This window comes from Rhinoraja longicauda, chromosome 10, assembly GCF_053455715.1.
Source record: "Rhinoraja longicauda isolate Sanriku21f chromosome 10, sRhiLon1.1, whole genome shotgun sequence".
In the NCBI taxonomy this organism is placed as follows: domain Eukaryota; kingdom Metazoa; phylum Chordata; class Chondrichthyes; order Rajiformes; family Arhynchobatidae; genus Rhinoraja; species Rhinoraja longicauda.
Genome location: NC_135962.1, coordinates 18255052 through 18280975, shown reverse-complemented (window position 1 = coordinate 18280975; position 25924 = coordinate 18255052). Strand labels below are relative to the sequence as shown.

Below are 25924 nucleotides of genomic sequence, written 5' to 3'. Positions count from 1 at the left end.
AGATACCTTCCTGTCCTGACAAAATGTTATTGAACGTGGATAAGAAAACTTTAGAGGGATATTGTCCAAATGCTTCTGGTAATTGCAAGATCAGCAAACAAAGTCTCAGCATTCTGTGACTATGAATTAATTTGTATAACCTTTACCATTTTCTCAGATATTCAGCTTTAATCCAAAGTTAAAGAACCAGGGGTTCCTTTCAGCACAATAGATAACTGTACCAGTCTTTCATCTGAAAGGACGCAAAGTGCTGGAGTAACTCAGTAGATCTGGCAGCATCGATGGAGAAAATGCATAGGCAACATTTCGGTTCGGGACCCTTTTTCGGTTTGAACAAGGTCCCGACCCGAAATGCCACCGATCCATGTTCTCCAGAGATGCTGCCTGACCCACTGAGTTACTCCAGCACTTTGTCCCTTTTTATATAAACCAGCATCTGATGTTCCTTGTTTCTCCAATCTTTCATCTGTTCATCATTTTCTCACCTTGCCCCTAAATTTGGCTTTCACAGATTGGAACTTTTTTTCTCTTGTCACATTAATTTAATTAGGAATATAGTTCTGAAATTTCCATTACTAGAGATTGTTTAATTTCAAAGGAGCATCTGATTTGGTTTTTGCATTGTGATTGCAGGTTAATTATATAGAGAGTTAATATGAAAAGGGCCTGCAGCCATAGAGCAAGATAAATCATATATCTGTAGAATATATAATTGGAGCCAGTGATAGAAGCAGAAGTTTCTCAATATTTATTATTAAGTTAGGTGGGTGGTTAAGGAAAAGAACATGAAGAGATGTCATGTTGAAATGGGAAGACATCTTAAGTGAGGTTAAATACAAATATTCACGAGTTGGGACAAGTGTTCATAAGTCTTAGGAGCAGAATTAAGCCATTTGGTCCATCGAGTTTATTCTGCCATTTGATCAAAGCTCAACCATCTTTCCCTCTCAACCCCATTCTCCTGCCTTCTCCCCATAACTCTTGATGCCCTTACGAATCAAGAATCTTTCAATCTCTGCTTTAAAAATACTCAATGTCTTGGCCACTGCCTTCTGTGGCAATGAATTCCACAGGTTCGCCACCCCCTGGCTAAAGAAATTCCTCCTCATCTCCTTTCCAAAGGTATGTCCTTTCCATTGGACACGTTGGAATCTCTGTGGAATTGAAATCTGGAAGCAGAATGCTGAGATTTGGTTTGCTGCTCTTGCAATTACAAGATGAAGAGAATGATCCAATTCATGTTTAGTATTTTAAGCGATTAAGGGATTTGATAGGGTTGATACCTGGTGAAGGCATCCAATGTTAAATGCAACTTCAACTTTGGAGCTCTGGTATAGAAGTTCCATGAAAGTGGAGGAAGAATCCAATCAGAAATATGTATCTATAAGTTTTGAAGATATTATTGAAGACCCTAAACTGATGTCAAGTCAAGTTTATTGTCATATGCACATTAAAAAAAACAGACACAAGGAACTGCAGATGCTAGTTTACCAAAAAAGGCACAAAGTGCTGGAGTAACTCAATGAATAGGAGAAGGGTCCCAAATATCGCTTAGTCATGTTCTCCAGGGATACAGCCTGTGTGTTTCCTACAATTAAAATCTTGCTTGCAGGAAAAGACTGCACATGAGAAATAACATTAGTGCAAAACACAATTAGCACATGTGCGTGGTAGTGTTAGAGAGGGTCTGTAGTGTTTTGTTATTGAGATTAGGTTTGTGCAATTGGTTTGAGAACTTGATGGTTGCAGGAAGTCAGGTCAGATTGGAGCTGAATGGAAAAGAAAATGGATTCATCTGTTTTGTGTAAATTATCAAGGCCCATTCATACCCAGTGTTTCAACCAATGATGTCATTCTGTTGTCATGGATGAGTTAGATTGTGTTTGCTTAACCTTTGTCTTTCCATTGTTTTTCCCCTGAGTCATGTGTTGTTTTTATGCAAACAAAGTTGCACAGTGATTGCTTTCTGAACAAATAGATCAAAACAGAATCTATTCACAACTCAAAATAACTTCATTATTATCAAAGCAGATTTAGTTGATGGATTTATTAATGAGGCAATATTCCCTGGGCCATTAAGTGTTGGGACTGCGAGGAATGGAAAGAGGGGAAGAGGAGATTCACGAACAGCTTCTTCCCCACTACTATCAGACTCCTAAGGGAGGCACAGTGGTGCAGCGATAGAGTTGCTGCCTTACAATGCCAGAGACCTGGATTTGATCCTGATTACGGGACTGTCTGTACGGAGTTTGTACATTCTCCCTGTGAACGCGTGGGCTTTCTCTGGTTTCCTCCCACTCTCCAAAGCTGTACAGGTTTGCAGGTTAATTGGCTTTGGTAAATTGTAAATTGTCCCTAGTGTGTAGGATAGTGTTAGTGTATGGGGTAATCACTGGTCGGCACAGATATGTGGCCGCACTGTATCTCTAAAGCCTAAAGTTCTGAATCAATGTTATTTTTCATATGAGAACCATGAAATCTCACACCCCAGAGGTGCTGCCACATACAATACAATATATCTTTATTGTCATTGTACAGGGGCACAACGAGATTGGGAATGCGCCTCCCATACGATGCAATAATTTAATTAGCTAGTCAGTATTAATTTAAACAACCCAACGAAACAAATTGTAACAGTTTTAAAACAGAATAAAGTGCAAGTAGATCTGTGCCGGATCACTGTGCGATGTGACCATCCGGCTCAGCAGGACCGGTTCATAGCAGCTATGGTCCTGGGGATGAAGCTGTTCCTGAGTCTGGAGGTGCGGGCGTAGAAGGCCTTGTATCCTGATGGAAGGAGTTCGAACAGACTGTTGCAGGGGTGTGAAGAGTCTTTGCGGATGCTGGTGGCTTTTCTGAGGCATCGTGTGATGTAGATGCCCTCCAAGGCTGGTAGCTGTGTTCCGATGGTCCTCTGAGCTCTATGGACTACCCGCTGAAGAGGTTTCCTCTCTGCCTCCGTGCAGCTGAGGTACCACACAGGGATGCCATGTGTTAGGATGCTCTCCATGGTGCAGCGGTAGAAGGTTGTCAGCAGCTGTTGGGGTAGACCAGACTTCTTCAGTGTTCTTAGGTAGAATAGTCATTGCTGTGCCTTCTTGACCAGCGCAGCAGTGTTATTGGACCATGTTAGGTCCTCCGAAATGTGAGTGCCCAGAAACTCTCTCCACACTATCCCCGTTGATAAAGATCGGGGCGTATTCTTACTCATACATTTTAATATTTTATTTGGCACAACTTCAGATTGCAATACCATCTTCGCATTATACTGCTATTTTGCATTTGTGATGGTATCTGTCATCACCATTTTACTGTTCACTCTATGAGCTTCCTGCAAACAAGGAATTTTGTTGCATCCTGGTGTATATGACAATAAACTCATCTAAATCTGAGAGGGAGGAGTGTAAAGTAACCAATTTGCTTATGACACAAAAGTAGACTGAGGGGTTCAAAGGCTCAAAGGTTCAAAGGTATTTTATTGTCACGTGTAACATTTAAGGTACAGTGAAACTCAATTTACCATACAGTCATACCATAAAAAAGCAACAAGACACACAACTACATAAATGTTAACATAAACATCCATAGCGGATTCCCCACATTCCTCTGTGATGGAAGGAAATAGAGTCTAATCTGCTTCCCTCTTTATTCTCCCGTGGTTGGGGCAGTCGAGCCATCTGCAGTCGGGGCGATCAAAGATCCCACAGCGGGTGATCGAAGCCCCCACGTCGGGGCAGTCGAAGCTCCCGCGATCGGGGCGGTCGAAGCTCCTGCAGCGTGGAGCTCCAGAAGTCGGTCCCTAACCAAGGTTAAAGTCCACGGGCTCCTGTGGTTGGAGCTCCGAGGTCGATCCCCGACAGGGACCGCAAGCTCCATGATGTTAAGTTCTGCAGGCTCCCACGGTTGGAGCTCCCAAAGTCGATCCCCAGCAAGAGGCCGCCAACTCCTCGATGTTAGGCCGCAATGCGGATGGAGATACCATATGGAAAAAAATCGCATCTCCGTCGAGGTAAGGGATCAAAAAAAGTTTCCCCCGACCCCCCCCCCCTACATAATACAAAGCTAAAAAACACTGAAACATACATTTAATACATACTAAAAAACAATAAAGAAAGAAAAGGGCAAGACAGACTGTTGGGGTAGGTCATTATGACCATATCTGGACTCTGCAACAGGTCGAGGGAGCGGGCAAAGACTGGCAAATGGAGTTTAATGGGGGAAAGTGTGAGATCATGTATTTTGGTAATAGGAATCTTAAGACAGACTATTATCCAAATGGAGAAAGAGTGCACATTCGCAAAGTACAGAGGGATAGAGGTGTTCCAGTGCAGACAAAAAGATACCAGAAATGGTTGGTGTTTAGAAATAGGAAAGTATTGTTACAATTTTACAGAGTACTGGTAAGGCTGCAACTAGAGTACTGTCCATGATTTTTGTCCCTTATTTAAGAATGTATTTACACGTAACCCCCATATTAGGGCGGGGGGGGGGGAATGCATTTCTAAAATACAGACTATTGCAATTTTCCACATCGTGTAGCAACATTATCTGCATGAAAGTCAAGAAGAGGGAGTTGGAAAAAAAGTTAATATTGTGTAGATTTACAGTACTTACTTTTTTCACATAAATTCTGTGAGAGCAAATATAATTCTCTATTTCAATTTTTGAAAGTGATTTGTGAGTTCCTTGTATCCCTATTTGTGAATTCTGTAAGGATGAATTTTCATAATCCAACCGGTTGTAAAGTAGCCAGTAGTAACAATTTCTGGGTTGAAAGGATTGTCCTGGAATATGCAGCGAAAAAATTAGATCTATTTTCTTCATGTCTCCCCTCAGTCTCCAATGTTCTCAAACAGGAATCTCAAACAAGGGGAGATAGTTACAAGATTACAGGGTGGTTTAGTTTAAAGATACAGCATGGGAACAGGCCGACCAGGGACCACCCCGTACATTAGCACTATCCTACATGTGAGGAACTATTTACAGAAGCCAATCATCCTACTAACATGTACATCTTTGGAGTGTGAGAGGAAACCGGAACACCTGGGGAAAACCCACGCAGTCATAGGGTGAACATATAAACTCCATACAGACAGCACCCTTAGTCAGGACTGAACATGGCTCTCTGGCACTGTTAAGCAGCAACTTTACTGCTGTGCCTTATGCTGCCCGAACTTAATTAAATTTAATACTGGTCATTTAATACTGAGATTTGTAGGAATATATTCTCAGAGAGAGTGATGAATATTCTCATAGAATAATGCATTTCTCATCCTGAGTTGTAAAGGCTACTTTATTGGGTAATTTAAAGAGGAAGTTGATACACTTTTGAAATATATAGGAATTAAGGGCCGTGAGGAAGTATCGCAGAAGAGGAGATGCAGTGCCCTCCATAATGTTTGGGACAAAAACCCGTAATTCATTTATTTGCCTTTGTACTCCACAATTTGACATTTGTAATAGAAAAAATCGCATGTGGTTAAAGTGCACACTGACATATGAGGAAAGATTGAAAAGACTGGGCTTGTATTCACTGGAGTTTAGAAGGATGAGAAGGGCTCTTATGGAAACATATAAAATTATACAAGGACTGGACAAGCTAGATGCAGGAAAAATGTTCCCAATGTTGGGGTGAGTCCAGAACCAGGGGCCACAGTCTTAGAATAAAGGGGAGGCTATTTAAAACTGAGGTGAGAAAAACACTTTTTCACCCAGAGAGTTGTGAATTTGTGGAATTCTCTGCCACAGAGGGCAGTGGAGGCCAAATCACTGGATGGATTTAAGAGAGAGTTAGATAGAGCTCTAGGGGCTAGTGAAATCAAGGGATATGGGGAGAAGGCAGGCACGGGTTATTGATTGGGGGCGATCAGCCATGATCACAATGAATGGCGGTGCTGGCTCGAAGGGCCGAATGGCCTCCTCCTGCACCTATTTTCTATGTTTCTATGTTTCTATTCCTGCTCTTATATTTTTACATTTTTGTTATGCTCATATGTTCTGAGATCCATACGTTAGAACATTCAGTGTCAGACTTTGCTGAGGACTGACTGAAAATAAAATCTGAAGCCATTTAGTGTTGAGCAGTTTAAAAGTATAATTAATTTCAGCCCTAGTCTGTCAAGAGGTGAGAAGGCAATAAATCAGTCACCTGGGCATTAAATGCCAGCACATTTGATGCAAATGCAAATAGATTCTGTCGTCAAATCAAGTGCCTGCTTTCTAAAAACAGTTTTTAGCTGTTGTACTTTGCTTTAGAAACAGAAGACGTTACTTGAATAATAGCAAAGTTAATGTAAGGATTTGGCCCCATGAATTCTTACAATAATTGGTATCTGGTATGTTAGAAGATAGACACAAAATGCTGGAGTAACTCTACGGGACAGGCAGCATCTCTGGGTAGAAGGAATGGGTGACTTTTTGGGTCGAGCACTTTCTTTAGCCTCATTTACTAACCCAGCGTTCGCAGTTTAAGGTTACGGAGACCCAGGTTTCCTGCAAGAACCTGAACCTGTGAGACAAACATGTGAGACCTCATGAGACCAATTTGAATAGAAAATAACTCTTAAAAATAAATGTGTTTCTTTCATGGTGGTAAATCGAAATGGCCAGTAGACTTCAAGGAGAATAAGGGAGTTCATTCATCCAATACCACAAGAAATTGCAGAGAAATGTGGATGCATCACAAGACCATCGCACAAAGCAACCTCGCTTCCATTGACTCCATCTACACCACGCTGCCTTGGCAAGCACACCAGTATAATCAAGGACGAGTCACACCCGTCTCACATCAGGGAAGAGGTACAGAAGTTTGTAAAGGCACACCTGCAGATTCAGGGACAGTTCCCTCCCAGCTTATATCAGGCAATTGAACCACCTCTCACCAACTGGATGGTCTTTCCGCTGACTGAAAAGCATGCAACAGAAGAGCTTTTCACTGTACCTCAGTATACGTGACAATAAACTAAATCAACTAAGTCACAATGCGTCCATCGTCTGTGGTGGGTTCACATTTTGAACCATGCTAGACATTTTACACTTGGTAGAAGAGGAGAAAGTGATCAAAGGAAAAGATGAACGTATGGTTACCGATGAAGTGAGGCATCAAAAGGAGAGGAGGGCTGGGTTATCTTTGCCATTAACGTGCAAGAGAGTCGTGTAATTTAAACAGTGCACAGGTCCTTTGGAAGTTACAGTTCACTGGGGGAGCCAGTAACACAGGAATTGCACAGGGGGTCTGCAGCACACCTCTAGGGTAAACATTGCACTGTCATGGAAATCGTTGCTTATTCTGCTTCTGTCAATTTCCAAGGGATCAACAAGCATTGATAATGTCTGTGTTTAGTTTAGAGGTACGGTGTGGAAACAGGTCCATTGACCCACTGAGTCTGCGCCCACCAGTAAAATCCCTGTACCTTAGCAGTATCCTACACACTAGGGACAGTTTACAATCTTTACCGAAGCCAATTGGCAAATTCCAAGCTAAACGATGTAATAACAGAACCTTGAGTAATAACCGTGTGTCACATGACACAATATTACCACAAAGGTCACACTCAATTGTCTGATACTCCACCATGGTTGATGAGGTACAATATCACTCGCACTCCTGTAACTCAAGATATCAGGTTCAAACCCCATGCAAAGGCAGTAGCATTAAAATGTATGCTGACATTCGAATGCAGTGCTGAGGGAATGCTGCGTGATCAGAGGTAATCTTTGGATGGAACAATCTTTGGATGGAAGAGCCCTTTCTCCACATTAGATCCCCAGGCAATATTTTGAACAACAACAATGGAGTTATCCCTGGTGATGTGACCAATGTTTGTCTCTCATTTAACTTCAATAAAACAGAAAATGTTTGGTCTTTACATGTTGCTGCCTGAGGGAGCTCAGCACGCATCAACTGGCTGCTGGGTTTCATAAATTACAATCGACACTCCCTTAAAAAATTACATCATGGAAGTTGTGAAATTAAAGTGAACTATTCAAAATAAATGCATGTCTTTTTAAACATGGGCATGATTACGGAGATATTGAATAATACAGCATGAAAAGACTCTATTTAGCACAACTCGTCCATGCCAAGCAAAATGCCCATCTTACTCTGCTGCTCGGATACAAAGTGAGGGCCTTGTCTCCGTTCTAACTTCCGTGAAATCATCAGTGGGGAGCCATAGATTGGTATGCATGTGGGGTTAAGGGGGCAGTGTCTACCCTTGCTCCTGGTTCCTATATCCCAGTGCCGAGCAAACCTTCTGCACTGTGAGATTGAGCTGAATCACACTGGATGTGGCACCGCTGGCGTTCAGCCACAAACCCCTATCAACTCCCAGATTTGTGTGGACTCACATTACCCTGGGCACCGGCCTCTGCATTGTCAGGATTAAAGCCCCTTTTTGATTTGAATTGTTTAAGAATTGGTTAACAGTCAGAAAGCAAAGAGTGGGAAAAAATGAATCTTCCTTTTGGTGGCAGACTGTGACTTGTTAGAAATCATAGGAATCGCTGCTTGTGCCCCAATTATACAAACGCTAAGCTGACGGGACCGAATTATGTTTTCAAGTTTCCTCTGATAAAATTTAGTGGGATTGTGAATTCTTAGTGGGATTATGAGGCCATCAGGGAAATTCGCCCTGACGGAATCCAAGGTAATCCAAGATAGGGAATAAAATTTGCAGAATTTAGATGGGGGAAAAATAAATAAAGTCACTCAACACTGTGGGGCAATCAGATTTTGACCTGGGGTCACCGTGTCGATTAGGTTGGCAGTCACATTGAGTCCTTTCTTGCCTCCCTCCTCAGCTTGGGGTCATGAGCAAACGTGCAGCACTGCCACACTTCATCAGTGAGGCATTTTCTCTGACACGTTACATTGTGGGGAGCCGCAGTAGCCATGGCCAATGCTTACAACGGCTCCTTAAGGTCATCTCTCAGCCTTTATTCCGCTTGCTTTAAGTCACTGTTGCTGTACCCCCCTGAACATAGAAACATAGAAACAGAAAATAGGTGCAGGAGGAGGTCATTTGGCCCTTCGAGCCAGCATCGCCATTCATTGTGATCATGGCTGATCATCTACAATCAGTAACCCGTGCCTGCCTTCTCCCCATATCCCTTGATTCCACTAACCCCTCGAGCTCTATCTCACTCGCCTTTCTCCCATGAACACAGATCCACTTATCCCATCCCTGTCTCGAATATCTCCATTTCCCACTCTTGTCTAATCCATGAGCTTTGAAAATTCACTGAAAGTGCATTTGGGAAACTCTTTATAGTATGTTTTACAAAAAATCATATTGAGGCAAGCCAAACCATGCACTTGTGGTGAGATTTACCTTTCAAAACCTTGTGGTGATGGTAATGAAAATATATCCTCTGGCCACACATAAAAAAAGCAAAAATGGTTTGCTTAACACTCTTAATGAAGACATTTCTCTTTTGATATAACAAACTTAAGGTACTTATGGCACTGGGATGAAATCAATTTGTTGCTACAGAACACTACATATCAAAGTCTAAAAATACTTGTGCCTCATCAGGTTGAAAAATTCCACAATTTTCTGCATCGTGCCACTATTTTACATTTGTCGTTATATCTATCATTACCATATATACTATTTATTCACTCCATGAACTTCATGCAAATAAGTAATGTCATTGCACCCTGAAGTATATGACAATAAACTAATCTGAACCTGAGGGGGCAGAGTGTAAGGCATCCAAGTTTGCTGATGACGTGAAAATAGTTTCAAAGGCATGTTCTGATGATCATATCTGGGCATCGCAACAGGATATAAGCGAGTTGAGTGAGCGGGCAAAAACAAGGCAAATGGAGTTTAATGGGGAAATTATGAGGTTATGTACTTTGATAAGAGGAATCATAAGGCAGACTATTATCATAATGGAGGAAGATTGCACCTGAGTGAAATACAGAGGGATTGAAGCGTTCTTGGGCTGTTGAAAATATTGGAAGCTATTGACAGTTGAGTTGTGTGCACATATTTCAATTTAACTTGGGTCTGGTAATTATAATTTAATTATTGTTATTTTAAATTATGTTCCCAGGGATACCGCAGGGCAGGAACGATACCAGACTATTACAAAGCAGTACTACAGGCGGGCCCAGGTGAGCTTTGCGACGTTACTCTCTGTGTTCCTGGGAAGTAGCAGTGATTGCCCTATTGGCTTCCAGAATATTTTCAATTGAAAACAAGTTCATGAACTGCACCAAAAGTTAGGATGGGACAGAAATCAGAAAAAAACTAACAACCCAGGTGTGTATTTACCTGTGGTTGAATTTATTGCATGGCTGTGGTTGCCTTGTTCCTTAAGAGGAATTCATTGGGTCTTTGCCACGGTAATATGATGTATCCAAAGCGCTGAAAGTGTACCCAAATTCACTAGTTTGCTTATTATTTTGTCTGTGTAGGAGCTGAGCTTTGTAACTGCAGCCTCCGACTGTGGAAAAGCCCACTGTCCTGAATAATGACTGGCCACTTGGCTCTCCCCCTCTGAAACATGATTAAAATGTGGTCACGGAATAGAAGTTGAGCTTCCAGCAACATGTCACTTTAAATCTTAATCCCACTCCCACTCTGACCTCTGCCTTCTGCACTGTTCCAACAAAGCTGAACATAAGCTTGGACGCACAAGGAACTGCAGCTGCTGGTTTACCAACAAAACCCCCCACAGAGTGCTGGAATAACTTAGTGGGTCAGTCTGCATCTCTGGAGGACATGGATTGATGATGTTTTGGGTCAGGACCCTATTCAGACTTAAGCGTGATGAATAGATGTCCTTCATCCAATACTGGACATTGCAGGCTGAGGGCTCACAGTGAATTCAACAGCTTCAGTTAATTAGCTATCCAGCTTTGAATTTCGCATGACCAGCGTATTTCATTTACCTTTCTTTCTCTGGTAATTTCAGATTTATTCATAGAGTTCTCGTTACACCATATCCATGTAGACTGTTGTTGTTCAACAGCTTCCAATCAGCATCAACATCACACCCGCCATCAAGTCTCTCCTGCCCCTCCTTCCCCCACCTTTTGTTCTCTCTGCCTCCCCCTCCATTCTCTGCCCAGCCCAACTTTCTCTGCAGTATGAAACTTTATTATCATCAGCTTTTCCTGGTTCTTAAGGAAGGTCAATATTAACTCTGTTTCTTCCTCTGCAAATGCCGCTGAGTATACTCAGTGCTTTCATTTTTTTTAATCTAGTTGAGTTGAGTGTTGTTTAGTTTAGAGATACTGCACATACAGCACATAAACAGGCCCTTTGGCCCCGTGAGTCCACGCCGACCAGCAATCCCCGTACACTCACACTATCCGACACACTAGGGACCATTTCACATTTTTACCAAAGCCAAATTAACCTTTACATCTTTGGATTGTGGGAGGAAACCAGAGCATCCTGGGAAAACCCACGTGGTCATGTACAAACTCCGTACAGACAACATCCGTGGTTAGGATTGAACCCAGGTCTCTGGCGCTGTAAGGCAGGAACTCTACTGCTGCGCCACTGTGCCGTCCTGCAGTGCTAATTCATTGCTTGCAATCATTACTAACTGCTGTTTTGAACAAAATAAAGGTAAAATCATTCAGCAACTCAAAAATGCTATCCATCTAAAGAGAGTCTTAAACGAGCGACAGATGCAGCAGCACAGGCCTCTTTACATCTCAACATTACAACTATGGTCTACATTCTCAATCCAAGTAATGACTGTGCTCCACGAACCTCTGTATTACAAATTGTATTGCCCTTTACTTACAGGGAATCTTTTTGGTGTACGATATCACAAGCGAGCGGTCCTTTCAGCATATCATGAAGTGGGCCAGTGATGTTGATGAGGTAAGAGAGTGGCTTTACATTATTTCACCTTGAATAAATATTACTCCGATTTTAACATGACATTGTATATTTGCCCCCTAGTATGCACCAGAAGGGGTTCAGAAAATTCTCATCGCCAATAAAGCTGACGAGGAACAGAAGAGGCAAGTAGGTGCAAGGCAAGGTCACAAGGTAAGTTCTTGCTGCACACTGCAGCTATTTATAGAAGAGGGTTAAAATGATGAACTCTCCCTTTTTAAAAAAACTTTAGACTTTAGACTTTAGAAATAGGGCGTGGAAACAAGGCCCATCCGCCCAGTGAGTCCACGCCGACCAGCAATCACTTGATACACTATCACTAATCTACACATTGGAGACAATTGACATTTTACAGAAGCCAATTAACCTACAATAGACAATAGGTGCAGGAGTAGGCCATTCAGCCCTTCGAGCCAGCACCGCCAATCAATGCGATCATGGCTGATCACTCTCAATCAGTACCCCGTTCCTGCCTTCTCCCCATACCCCCTCACTCCGCTATCCTTAAGAGCTCTATCCAGCTCTCTCTTGAAAGCATCCAACGAACTGGCCTCCACTGCCTTCTGAGGCAGAGAATTCCACACCTTCACCACTCTCTGACTGAAAACGTTCTTCCTCATCCTCGTTCTAAATGGCCTACCCCTTATTCTTAAACTGTGGCCCCTTGTTCTGGACTCCCCCAACATTGGGAACATGTTTCCTGCCTCTAATGTGTCCAATCCCCTAATTATCTTATATGTTTCAATAAGATCCCCCCTCATCCTTCTAAATTTCAGTGTATACAAGCCTAATCGCTCCAGCCTTTCAACATACGACAGTCCCGCCATTCCGGGAATTAACCTAGTGAACCTACGCTGCACGCCCTCAATAGCAAGAATATCCTTCCTCAAATTTGGAGACCAAAACTGCACACAGTACTCCAGGTGCGGTCTCACCAGGGCCCGGTACAACTGTAGAAGGACCTCTTTGCTCCTATACTCAACTCCTCTTGTTATGAAGGCCAACATTCCATTGGCTTTCTTCACTGCCTGCTGTACCTGCATGCTTCCTTTCATTGACTGATGCACTAGGACACCCAGATCTCTTTGTACGTCCCCTTTTCCTAACTTGACACCATTCAGATAATAATCTGCCTTTCTATTCTTACTTCCAAAGTGAATAACCTCACACTTATCAACATTAAACTGCATCTGCCATGTATCCGCCCACTCATACAACCTGTCCAAGTCACCCTGCAGCCTTATTGCATCTTCCTCACAATTCACACTACCCCCCAGCTTAGTATCATCTGCAAATTTGCTAATGGTACTTTTAATCCCTTCATCTAAGTCATTAATGTATATCGTAAATAGCTGGGGTCCCAGCACCGAACCTTGCGGTACCCCACTGGTCACTGCCTGCCATTCCGAAAGGGACCCATTTATCCCCACTCTTTGCTTTCTGTCTGTCAACCAATTTTCTATCCATGTCAGTACCCTACCCCCAATACCATGTGCTCTAATTTTGCCCACTAATCTCCTATGTGGGACCTTGTCGAAGGCTTTCTGAAAGTCGAGGTACACCACATCCACCGACTCTCCCCTGTCAATTTTCCTAGTTACATCCTCAAAAAATTCCAGTAGATTTGTCAAGCATGATTTCCCCTTCGTAAATCCATGCTGACTCGGAATGATCCTGTTACTGCTATCCAAATGCTCAGCAATTTCGTCTTTTATAATTGACTCCAGCATCTTCCCCACCACTGATGTCAGACTAACTGGTCTATAATTACCCGTTTTCTCTCTCCCTCCTTTCTTAAAAAGTGGGATAACATTTGCTATCCTCCAATCCACAGGAACTGATCCTGAATCTATAGAACATTGAAAAATGATCTCCAATGCTTCCACTATTTCTAGAGCCACCTCCTTAAGTACCCTGGGATGCAGACCATCAGGCCCTGGGGATTTATCAGCCTTCAGTCCCATCAGTTTACCCAAAACCATTTCCTGCGAACCTGTAAATCTTTGGAATGTGGGAGGAAACTGGAGAACCCAGAGAAACCCCACCAGTCACAGGGAGAACGTACAAACTCCTTGCAGACAGCACTCACAATCAGGATTGAACCCGGGTCTCTGGCGCTGTTAGGCAGCGACTCTGGTGATGATATTGTGGTTCCACCTTGCTGCCCTGGTGATGATATTGTGGTTCAATAACAGGAACAAGTCTAAAATATAAGACTAGTAGAAAATCATGATCATTTCCCAATCAGAAACCATCACGATTGTGCTACCCACATCTGCTGTGCTTGGTCTATTGGTATGGCTGAACTAAAGGGCTCGAGGTATGAGGGGCTCGTTGGGGAGTTTTTGCAGTGGTTGTCTTGAATCTAAATGTTGAATCCTTAAGAATAAGTTATGGGAATAAGAGTCCAAACTAGATTTATAAATGGGTAGCTATCTTTCTTTACGATTACAGTAAACCCTCGTTATAATGGACTATAAGGGGGGAGGGGGGAATGGTGTCCATTATTGCTGGTTGTCCATTCTAACCGAGTGAAGTATTATAATTGTATGTAGTTGAAACAAAAAACTGCAGATGATGGTTACTACACATAAGTACACAAAGTGCTGGAGTAAGTCAGCAGGTCAGGCAGCATCTCTGGAGAACATGGATAGGTGACGTCAGGACCCTTCTTTGGACTGATTCAGTCTGCGAAGTTACTGCATCATTTTGTGCCATTTCATCTTAAAACTAGGCACTGATGCTGCTGGTCTGCACCAGCGGGCCGTTCTGCACCAGCGGGCCGTTCTGCACCAGCGGGCCGTTCTGCACCTACCGCACGGTCCAGTGACACACTATTGTTGCGGCTCACATTGTAGCGCTGGGGGCAAAACTTTCTTCAGGCAGCTGCCACCGACAAGACATGCTCGGTTATTATGGGGCTCCCTCCATTCTCACCTGCTGCTGCTTCCAAGGTGGAGTATGTCGGCGACTCCGGAAGAGGAGGAGGAGAGGGGGGGGTGTGGCGGGGGGGGGGGGTGGGTGGGGAGGAGAGCAGGCAAAATGATGGCCAACGTGAAGAAGCAGCAGCAGGTGATAGGGGAGGGAGTCCTACAGTGACCGAGTAGGTCCTGTCAGTGGTGGTGGTCCAAAGAAAGCTCTATCTCCAGGGGCTACATCGTGAGTCACACCAACAGCCACGTCAACTGGACCGTGCGGTGGGTGAAGAAGGGATCGCTGGTGCACCTTGCGAGTCAGGAATGGAGTTAGCGGCTGGGGGTTGTGGTGAGAGCCTGGGGTGGCAGCGACAGACCCGTCTGCTACATCCGTATGAAGGTGTCTGTTAAAACAAGGGTTCACTGTACTGAGCAATGTGCGTGGCTGCTGTTGTAAGTGTGGGACCAAATGTAAGCATGTCAAACCAGCCGTGTTGTTGAAGTGATACTTGCATCTGGAGTATTATGTACAGGTTTGGTCTCCTTTCCAAAAACAAAGGGAGATATTTGGAAGGAATGCAACCAAGATTGGAATCCTTTACCCTAGGCGGCTGTAGAGGCACATTCATTGAGTTTGTTCAATCTAGAGAACGATAGAATTTCTTCATATTAAGGTAATCAAGGATTCTGGGGAGTTTGTAGGAATATAGAACTGAAGTAGAAAATCAGCCACTATCTTGGTGTCAGGTTTCAGAGATTATGGGAAGAAGGCAGGAGAATGGGGTTAGGAGGGAGAGATAGATCAGCCATGATTGAATGGCGGAGTAGACAATGGGCCAAATGGGCTAATTCTACTCCTATTCCTTATGATCCTGTTGAATGGCAGAGCAGGCTTGTTTGACCAGATGACCAACTCCTGCTCTGAGTCTTAGGTTCTTGACTCATATCTGCAGAACGTTGTGCAACATTAGGGTATGTTTGATGAGCACAATATGAATTGGTATGTAAGGATACATCCAAGTACTAAAATAAATGAGCATGACATACATTCCTTGTGTTTTGTTAAAGGAGCATAGTAGGGGTGGTAATTGTGTATTCACTGTTTGATCTATTGTTAAATATCCTTTCAATATTTCCTTGCAAAGCTTGCAAAAGAATATGGAATGGACTTCTTTGAAACAAGTGCCTGCACCAACTATAACATCAAAGAGGTGAGTGGAAACATTATATTTAAAGAACTGTAAAGGCTTACACAACAGAAGACCATTGGATCCATTGTTTATTTGGTGGCATTGGCCAAGAATTAAAGGATTAATGGATCAGTTGGACTGGCTCTGGTTCACAATCTGTGGTGATACAAGTCTGCAAATGTAACCCAGTGGGACCCAGTGCCACAGCTCTGTGGTTTGATGTAAATTGAATATAGTGTCAAGATACGCAAAGTCATTTAAAGCGTCTTTCAAAGGGATGATCACTGTGACAAAATGAAGTGTAAAAGAAACATTATGTAATAACAAGGAACTGCAGATGCTAGTTGAAACCATAGAAAGACACAAATGTTGGAGTAACTCAACGGATCAGGCAGCATCTCTAGAGAACATCAATAGGTTGATAGGTGAAGAAGGGTCCCGACTTGAAACCTCACCTATCCGTGTTCTCCGGACATGCTGCCTGACTTGCTTAGTTATTCCAGCATTTTGTCTAAAACAAGCATATTGTAGAATTCATAACCTTGTCTTTTCTATTAGCTTCATGTAAAAGTTTTACTTTGTATTTTCCTTATTTTGTCCACTCTGTGGCTTGGCAACTCGGCTCCTAAGGAACCTCCAACTGATCAGGCTCTTCTTTCAATCTATATACTAAAACTCTCATTTGTTCGCTTGTTCCTGAACTACAGCTAAAATGGTACACGAGAGCGTGACGATTTTAGGTTCTCCTTATTCACCGTCGTCCCGTGGTCCTATGGAAGAAGTTTCATTGAAATCAGTGTTGTTTTTAAAGTGATTCACATTTTAATGTTTTAAAAACCGTGCATGCGCAGTTGGGGCTCCATTGATCTGATACTTACGTAAGATGGCCGCCGCATCCGTGCGTGCGCAGAACGAATGCGTCTGTGCTTGCGCAGTTGGGGCCTGTTGAGCAGGGCTCGGCCGCCTGTCCCTTGGGGGCGGGAGAGTCAGGCCTGGTGCCGGAGGAAGCAGCCGGAGCCTGGGCCTGGGCCTGGACGTGACCAGGTAACCGCGAGCCTGAGGTGGGCCAAGGGGAAAGGCGGCAGCAGCGGCGGCAGCGGTGAGGCCGGGCTTTGTTGGAGGTGGAGGCCGAGGCCTGGGCCTGGTGCTGGGCCTGCCCTCGGCTCCCCCATCCCTCCTCCTCTCCCCGGCCGGCTCAGCGCCTTTCCCACGCCGCCCAGAGCCCAGCAGCTCAGCAACAGTGGGATAGCCGCCGCCATCTACCATTGAACATCCCCGCACCGGGACGGGACAGGACTCTCCCCCACACCACCCCCCACCCCAGCTCCTCCAATGGCGGCCCCCCGGGTCGGGAGGCGGGGATGGGGGAGAGGGGGGATGGGGGAGTGGAGGGAGAGGGGAGGTGGGGTGGGGGAGGGAGGGGGTGTGGGAGGGGAGGAGGGAAGGGAGGGGGTAAGGAGGGGAGTGAGGGGGGGGAGGAGGGGGGTGGAGGGAGGGAGGAGACGGGGAGAGAGGAGGGGGGAGTGTGGGGGAGAGGGGAGGGGGGAGTGGGGGAGGAGGAAGTGGGGGGGAGAGGGTGCTGCACTAATGCAGGAGAGGCAACCCTAGGGGAGGGAGGGGGAGAGGGAGGGGGGGAGAGTTGAGGGGGGAGAGGGGAGGGGGAATTGGGGGAGGCGAGGGTGCTACACCAATGCAGGAGTGGTTTGGGCCCAACTTGGTCTAGTCTATTAAATTCTGCTGATTAACAAGCCATGCAGAATTCTCATATTATGGCGAGTCCGAGACTTGTAGTTGTAGATGAAGTTTATTGCAACCGCAATACACGAATACAGAATCAAAACAACAAGTCGCAGGACAACCAATATAAACTTACTGTCCTCCTTGAAGACTCAGACGAACTAACTAAATCGGGCGCCAAACGCACCCATGACATCGCTGACCAATCAGCGATGTCCTTCCCTGGACCAATCCCCATGGTCGCGTTCCCACGTGACCTCGCTGGCCAATCCGAGGGTTCGACGACCTAGACCATTCTCCATGGTCGCTACATGACCCCCCCCAGAACCCGAGGTGCGGAACCTAGCTGGGAGCCTGATTTCGCGACCACAACGAGTACGGAGAGGGACAGCCTGAACCACAGGAGCCGGAGGTTCCGGACTTGGTGGAACAGCCGGAACGAGAGGTTCTGGAGGAACTACCGGCACGGGGGGCTCTGGAGGAACTGCCGAAACGGGAGGTCCTGAAGGAACTGTCAGAACGGGGGTTTCTGGACTGGGCGGAACTAACGGAGGTCGGCCTCTCCGAGGGGTTTGACCGACCAAAACTGGTTGATCCGGGTCCAAATGGGCAGGTTTGAGCCGGGACACCGAGACTAGTTCGCTCTTGCCGCCCATGTCTAAGGTGAAAGTAGCCGTTCCCTTACGTAACACCCGGAACGGCCCTTGATAGACCCTCTGCAACGGGGCGCGATGGGCATCCTTACGCAGAAAAACAAACTCACAGTCTTTCAGGGCAGCCGGTTCATGCACCATGGAACACCCATGGCGTGAAGTCGGCACTGGAGCCAGGGAGCCCACCCGTTCCCGGAGAGATGCTAACGCTGATGGGACCGAAGGGAGCAGGGCTGAAGGGTCCGAAAAAAGGTCTCCGGGTACTTGAAGTGTCGAGCCATATACTAGCTCTGCAGACGACGCACCGAGATCTGGCTTAGGAGCAGTCCGGATGCCCAAAAGAACCCAAGGGAGTTGGTCCACCCAGTCCGGGCCTTCAAGCCTTGCACTGAGGGACGCCTTAAGTTGGCGGTGGAACCTTTCTACGAGTCCATTTGCCTGGGGGTGATATGCAGTTGTGGGTTGTAACTTGGACCCGTACAGTTCCGCCAGCGCGGCCCAGAGGGACGAAGTGAACTGTGGCCCTCTGTCAGTGGTAATAACTGCCGGGACCCCAAAACGAGCTACCCAATGGAGGGCCAAAGTCCTAGCACAAGACGCTGACGAGATATCAAACAATGGGAAAGCCTCTGGCCACCGGGTGAACCGATCCACCACCGTGAGGAGGTGGGTGTAGCCCTGGGAGGAAGGCAAAGGTCCGACCAAATCCACGTGGATGTGAAAAAAACGAAAGGCCGGGACCTCGAAATCCTGTACGGGGGGCTGGACGTGGCGCTGGACTTTAGCGGTCTGACAGGGCACGCAGGAACGTGCCCACCCCGCTACCTGTTTTCTCAGGCCATGCCAGACAAACCTCGCTGCTACCAAGGCAGAGGTGGAGCGGATGGACGGGTGCGCCAACCCATGAATGGCATCGAAAACTCGGCGCTGAAGGGAAGGCGGCACTACCGGCCTGGGACGAGGAAGAGAAATATCGCACCAGACTTTCGTGCCCTCCGACCCACAAGCCACCTGGGCCAACTTTAATCCCGAAGTGGTGGACCGGTAAGCCGAAACGGTATCCGCCAGAAGCTGCGCCTCCGCGAGCTCCTGGGGATCCACCTCGCAGTCCACCGCCGAAATAGGGGGAAAAGCAGGTCTAGACAGGGCGTCAGCAACGGCATTAAGCTTACCCGCGATATGACGAACATCTGTTGTAAATTCGGAGATAGCAGTCAGGTGCCGCTGCTGGCGGGCCGACCATGGGTCAGACAATTTCAAAAACGCAAATGTTAATGGCTTGTGGTCCGTAAATGCCACAAATGGGCGGCCCTCGAGGAAATACCTAAAATGACGGACAGCTAAATAGAGAGCTAGAAGCTCTCGGTCAAATGCACTATATTTCAGCTCGGCCGAATTTAGTTGCCGGCTGAAAAAGGCTAAAGGCTGCCAATGGCCACCAACCTGCTGCTCCAGAACCCCACCCACCGCCACGTCAGAGGCGTCAACCGTCAGGGCCGTGGGGGCGGAGGGGCTCGGATGGACCAACATGGTGGCGTCTGCCAGGGCTGCCTTAGCTGCCGTAAAAGCCGACTCTGCGGCCGGGGACCACAACAACTCTACCGGGTTCCCTGCAAGGCATTGGAAAAGCGGGCGCAGGACTCGCGCCGCTGCCGGAACGAATCTATGGTAGAAATTAACCATACCGACGAACTCCTGCAGCCCTTTTACAGTGGTGGGCCTGGGAAAGGCCCGGATGGCTTCCACCTTCTCGGGTAAAGGGGCGGCACCGGCAGGAGTAATTCTGTGCCCTAGAAAATCAAGGGCAGGCAGGCCGAATTGACATTTGGAGGGTTGGATAATGAGCCCGTGGTCTTGGAGCCGCTGGAACACGGTCCTCAAATGGGCCTGGTGTTCCAGCACGGAGGGGCTGGCTATCAGGATGTCGTCTAGATAAATAAACAAAAAGGGTAAACCCCGGCCCACGCGGTCCATCAGTCGCTGGAAAGCCTGTGCCGCGTTCTTTAAACCGAAAGGCATACGCAACCATTCAAACAACCCGAACGGAGTTATAGTTGCAGTTTTTTGTATGTCCTCCGGTCGCACCGGAATCTGATGATATCCTCGCACCAAATCGATTTTGGAAAACACTACCGCACCTTCCAGCCCAGATGAAAAGTCCTGTAGGTGCGGTATGGGGTAGCGATCAGCCGTGGTGACAGCATTGAGACGCCGATAATCGCCACATGGCCTCCACCCCCCAGATGCCTTGGAGACCATGTGTAACGGCGAGGCCCACGGGCTGTCAGACTGACGGACAATTCCCATTTCCTCCATCTTCCTGAACTCCTCCTTTGCCACCACCAGTTTGTCTGGCGGCAGTCTCCTGGCCCGAGCGAAAACGGGAGGGCCTTCGGTGCGGATATGATGGACCACACCGTGTTTAGCCGAAGGTGCGTCGAAACGTTGAACGAGCAGCTCTGGGAACTCGGCCAGAATCGCAGCATACGAGTCGGGGGCCGCGACGACGGCCTGGACAGTAGGGCTGAGCGAGGAGGCGATTGTCGGAGCGACGTGCTCGTCTTCGGCGGAAGGTCGGAGGTCGTTACCGCGGACATCAGGAACCAGTGAAAAAGCCCAGAGAAAATCTGCGCCCAGGATCGCTTGTTTGACGTCGGCTATGATGAATGGCCATTCGTACGTGCGGAGGCCTAAACCCAGGGACATTTTCCGTGTACCGAAAGTGCGAATTGGGCTGCCGTTCACCGCGATGAGGGTGGGACCTGTCTTACCCGATCTGGTTTCGAGGTCGGTCGGCGGCACTATGCTGACGATGGCTCCCGTGTCTACCAAAAATTCTGTGTCCGTGAATCGATCATGGACATAGAGGCGCCGGTTCTGGCCAATCGTAACTGCCCCTATGTACGATCGGCCGAGGCATTTCCCGCGAAGGTACAAGGCAAGCGGCAGTTGCGGGATTCGTTACCCCATCGTAGGTGATAATAGCACCAGCCGCGCTTGTGCGGATCTTTTTGGCGGGCTTTCGGAGAATTGGCGGGAGACGTGGCGCCATCTTGCCGTCGCTGTGGCGTGGTCACCGATGTCGAGACTTTGTTGATGGAATCCCCTGCCTTGTTTTTTCCCGCTATGAGCGCGTCCGCTTTCGCTGCATATGCTTCGGGGTCCTTAAAAGAACAATCCGTAAGCAGCAATCGGACATCCTCGGGGAGTTTTTCGCGGAATGCCTGCTCAAACATCGGGCAATCCGTATGCTCACCGGCTAGCACCATCATTTCGGCCATGAGGACGGAAGGCAGTTTGTCTCCAAGCTCCGGTAGGTGCAGAAGTTTTGCCGCACCACCATGCTTTTTTAACCCGAAGGTCCGCAGTAATACCTTCTTCATGGTTTCATACTTGTCTTCCGCAGGTGAATTTATTATGAACCGCATCACGCGCTTGGTTGTGTCCGGCGATAGCGCGCTGACGAGGTAGAAATACTTCGTGGAATCATCCGACACCTTCTTTATATGGAATTGGGCCTCGGCGTGGATAAACCAAGCTTGCGGTGCGTACGTCCAAAATAACGGAAGATGAACGTCCGCCGCGCTTGACTCCGGTGCGCCCTGCTCAGTCATCGTCAACGAGGCGTCGGGTTTTTCTCAGTCGGTGATCGTCCAGATCACGTCCGGGGTCACCAATATGGCGAGTCCGAGACTTGTAGTTGTAGATGAAGTTTATTGCAACCGCAATACACGAATACAGAATCAAAACAACAAGTCGCAGGACAACCAATATAAACTTACTGTCCTCCTTGAAGACTCAGACGAACTAACTAAATCGGGCGCCAAACGCACCCATGACATCGCTGACCAATCAGCGATGTCCTTCCCTGGACCAATCCCCATGGTCGCGTTCCCACGTGACCTCGCTGGCCAATCCGAGGGTTCGACGACCTAGACCATTCTCCATGGTCGCTACAATATGCTCTTTGGTCCTCAACTTTTCTGAAACAATATGAAAAGTAATGTGATGGTCTTTTTCAAGATACATCCCAAACAAATACATGATACACAGCTCTGCTGCCTGGGCCACTGCCAGCGACAAACTGAGACAAACATCAGCTGCTCGAAATTATCAGTCTGGTGAAAGATACATTTTGTGAACTCTTGTCTTCTGGATCAAGTTCACAACCAATTGTATCAGATTGGCAAACTCTAAACTCCAAGACTGCTAGCTGATGACTCGCTGAAGCTCAGTGTGACTGCCACAAAGGTTCTTTTGGGAACAGTCACAGTTTACTGCCTCTGGCCATAATGTACTGAGGGGCTGCAACCATGCAAATACTCCTTGGACTGTTTCTAAAGAGAAATTGATGTCATGCTGACATGATATAAACAAATAACATGGCTGGTACTAAAAGTGGTGACATTCAAATGTTCTATATCTTAAACCTTTGTCAATTCTGAGAATAGAGTAATATTTTGAAGTTTAAAAAATCTCAATTTTAAGAGCACCCAAACTTTGACCAACATATTATATGGCTCAAGTAGTATAAGAAAATAACTGCAGATGCTGGTACAAATCGATTTATTCACAAAATGCTGGAGTAACTCAGCAGGTCAGGCAGCATCTCGGGAGAGAAGGAATGGGTGACGTTTCGGGTCGAGACCCTTCTTCAGACGTCTGAAGAAGGGTCTCGACCCGAAACGTCACCCATTCCTTCTCTCCCGAGATGCTGCCTGACCTGCTGAGTTACTCCAGCATTTTGTGAATAAATATTCTATGGCTCATCTGTGCCAAATGTTGTTTGGGGCATGACTTTGGCAAGGAACATGACAGGAAGAATACCACCATTAACTCACTCAATCTCTATTTTCTGAACTCGGTTGACAATTCATTCTTTGTGTTAACAAAGTTATCATTCTTAAAAGCACCGATGAGAATAGGTGTTGACTTAGCACTGAATCATTACCCTGCTCATTCCTTGAATATTGAAATGTAGCATTTTTGATTGCTGAGGAAGAGAAGAAAAGTATTTGGGGTGGAAGTAGACACAAAGTGCTGGAGTAACTCAGCGAGTCAGGCAGCATCGTTGGAGAATATGGATAGGTGATATTTTGGGTCGGGACCCCTCTTCAGCATGATTCAGTCTTCAGACTGATTGGGGCGGATGTGTTCATCAGTGCACTAATTGTGCACAAAGGTCTTCGCCATCACCTTCATCTCTGTACGTCTGGATTCATTCCCATTTGCACCGTAAGTACAACCTGTGGTTAGACCTGTCCCACACATAAGGCAGCAGGAACCAAAGATGAATAGGTATTTTTGTATTTATGACAGATCAAAAATTTAATATCGTAGTTGCTTTGAAGCAAAAACTGAAAATGCTAGAAACACTCAGCTTGTTGTTGGGCAGCATCTGTAGAGGGTGAAATAGTTAACATTTAATGTCCGAGACCCTTTGGCAGAACAGTACAAATTGCACAGCGTTCGGATGAAAAGCCCCTGACCCAAAGCATTAACTGTTTCTCTTTCCGCAAACGTAGCCTGACATTTAAAAAAAAAAAATCAGCATTTTCCGTTTTTGTTTCAAATTTCCAGCCTCTACTGTTTTATGATTTTCTTTTATTGGCATTGTTTTGTTGCTCTTGTAACCCCATGGTATTTTGATGTGCTTCTCTTCCATAGTCATTCACTCGACTGACGGAACTAGTGTTACAGGCCCACAAGAAGGAGCTTGATGGACTTAGGCTGTCAACTCCCGATGAACTTGTCATTGGCGATTTAGAAGAAGATGACAGCAAAACCGAGCGGATGGATGATTCACAAAAAGCTTGCTGGTGCTAGAAATATAGCAAATAAGAAAAGTCCTATTCAGCTGACTGAGTCACGCCTCAAACTTTCAAGACCTGGTTGCCTGCTCCTACACTGTGTCATCTCAAATATTCATCTGAATCCTGCCTCTCCCTTGAGTTGGATTAATTCTTACAGTCAGTTTTTATCGGTGTTGTATTTTGTCCTGGCTCTGTGATTCAACAATTTCTTGGACCAGGCTTGTCTGCTGTGCTTTTTGTACAGTTACTGTGCTGTGATTCATGTTCAGATCACCGAATGTTGATCCAGTAGCCCAGTTTCCACAAGACTGCAGTTTCAGTATTTGTTTCGTATGTGAATGACCCTTCCAGATAAAGCGTCTCAAGATCAATCAATATGCCCATTTCCTGAAATATCCCCCATTTGTGTCGTTAGTTTCTGCAAAATGCTATTATTATTCTTTGAACATGCTCAATAAAAATGTTGTTTGTTGTTTTTTTTGACCAATAATTTCTCAGACCAGTGTATCTCCACACACACACACGACTCTTTTTAGAATTGCAAGAAGGGTTTGGGATTATGACAATAATTTCAAGACATGATGAAAAGATGGCTTTAATAAAGGCTAATTTAAATTAATACTTTCATGAATGAACAAGCTCATTCTCTTACTTATTTTCTGTCCAGAGCTGTGCTGTGGATTAATAGCTTTGAGCAATACCTATAACTAATTTTGCATCATAGCTGTAAATTGCTTTCATTTTAAAATGTATATTTTGCCATTTGTCCATCTATTTTTGGTCTTCATTGGAGATCTGAAAATAAGGAAAGTATTGCTGCTTGGATTAAATAGGAGACTGATATGGCATCCACTCAAAACATTACCATCCCACCACTGCACATGTCAAAAACAAAAACAATATACATTTTGCTAAGCAGTTAAACCAATCAACATTCCGTTCCAAGTCCAAGCCTTACAGGTTTAAATTTGGAGCATCTTGTGAAATTATAGGACAGGATTTTTTTTCATTGTGAAAGCTGAAAACTACTTTTAAAATTGAAAATTCTGCGGAGTGTGTGTTCTATAATTCTGGTCTTTTTCTTGAATTCCCGTAATATTTACATCCAAAGTTCAAAGCCCTCTGACAGTGATGTGATAGATCTGTGCAGTTTGAAGGAATGATCAGTGGAAATCCACATTGGTTTTTAATGAATGAATTAATAAGTTTATTGGCCAAGTATGCATATACAAGGAATGTGCCTTGGTGCTCCGCTCACAAATGACAACACAGTTAACAATTAAGAATAAAGCATAACCACATCAAAACAATAAGGATACAACATTACGGTCTAAACATGTGGGTGATAATAAACCAGAGCAAAAAAGAGACTACAGACTTTGGTTATTGAGTAGAACTATCACTCGTGGAAAAAAAGCTGTTTTTATGTCTGGCTGTGGCTGCTTTGACAGTCCAGAGTCACCTTCCAGAGGGAAGTGCTTCGAAGAGTTTGTGGCCAGGGTGAGAGGGGTCAGAGATGATCTTGCCCGCTCGCTTCCTGGCCCTTGCAGTGTACAGATCGTCAATGGCATCAATGGCATGAATCAAAAGGCATGAGGTACATAGGAACATTGGTGTACTTTTTACATATACAAGGAAAAATATATTTCCAATAATGTCTTCTGATCATTTGCTCTAGTTCTTTGTAATGTTGAAGAGAGATCTACTGGAATTAGATCTATTGAAGTAAAGACATCACTCAATTTGTTG

At 45.7% G+C, this 25924-nt stretch overlaps 1 protein-coding gene across 2 annotated transcripts in view; it reads left to right on the top strand.

Annotated features, from left to right (window-relative positions):
- Positions 1-24651, top strand: part of rab15 (RAB15, member RAS oncogene family) — a 128672-nt gene extending 104021 nt beyond the window's left edge. For both annotated transcript variants that reach the window (XM_078406312.1, XM_078406311.1), the window contains 5 exons: positions 10063-10123; positions 11772-11849; positions 11931-12020; positions 15928-15993; positions 24030-24651. In XM_078406312.1, the coding sequence (XP_078262438.1) occupies positions 10063-10123; positions 11772-11849; positions 11931-12020; positions 15928-15993; positions 24030-24188 (454 nt within the window). In that variant the 3' untranslated portion in view covers positions 24189-24651. The remainder of the gene's footprint in view (positions 1-10062; positions 10124-11771; positions 11850-11930; positions 12021-15927; positions 15994-24029) is intronic.
- The last annotated feature ends 1273 nt before the right edge of the window (positions 24652-25924 follow it).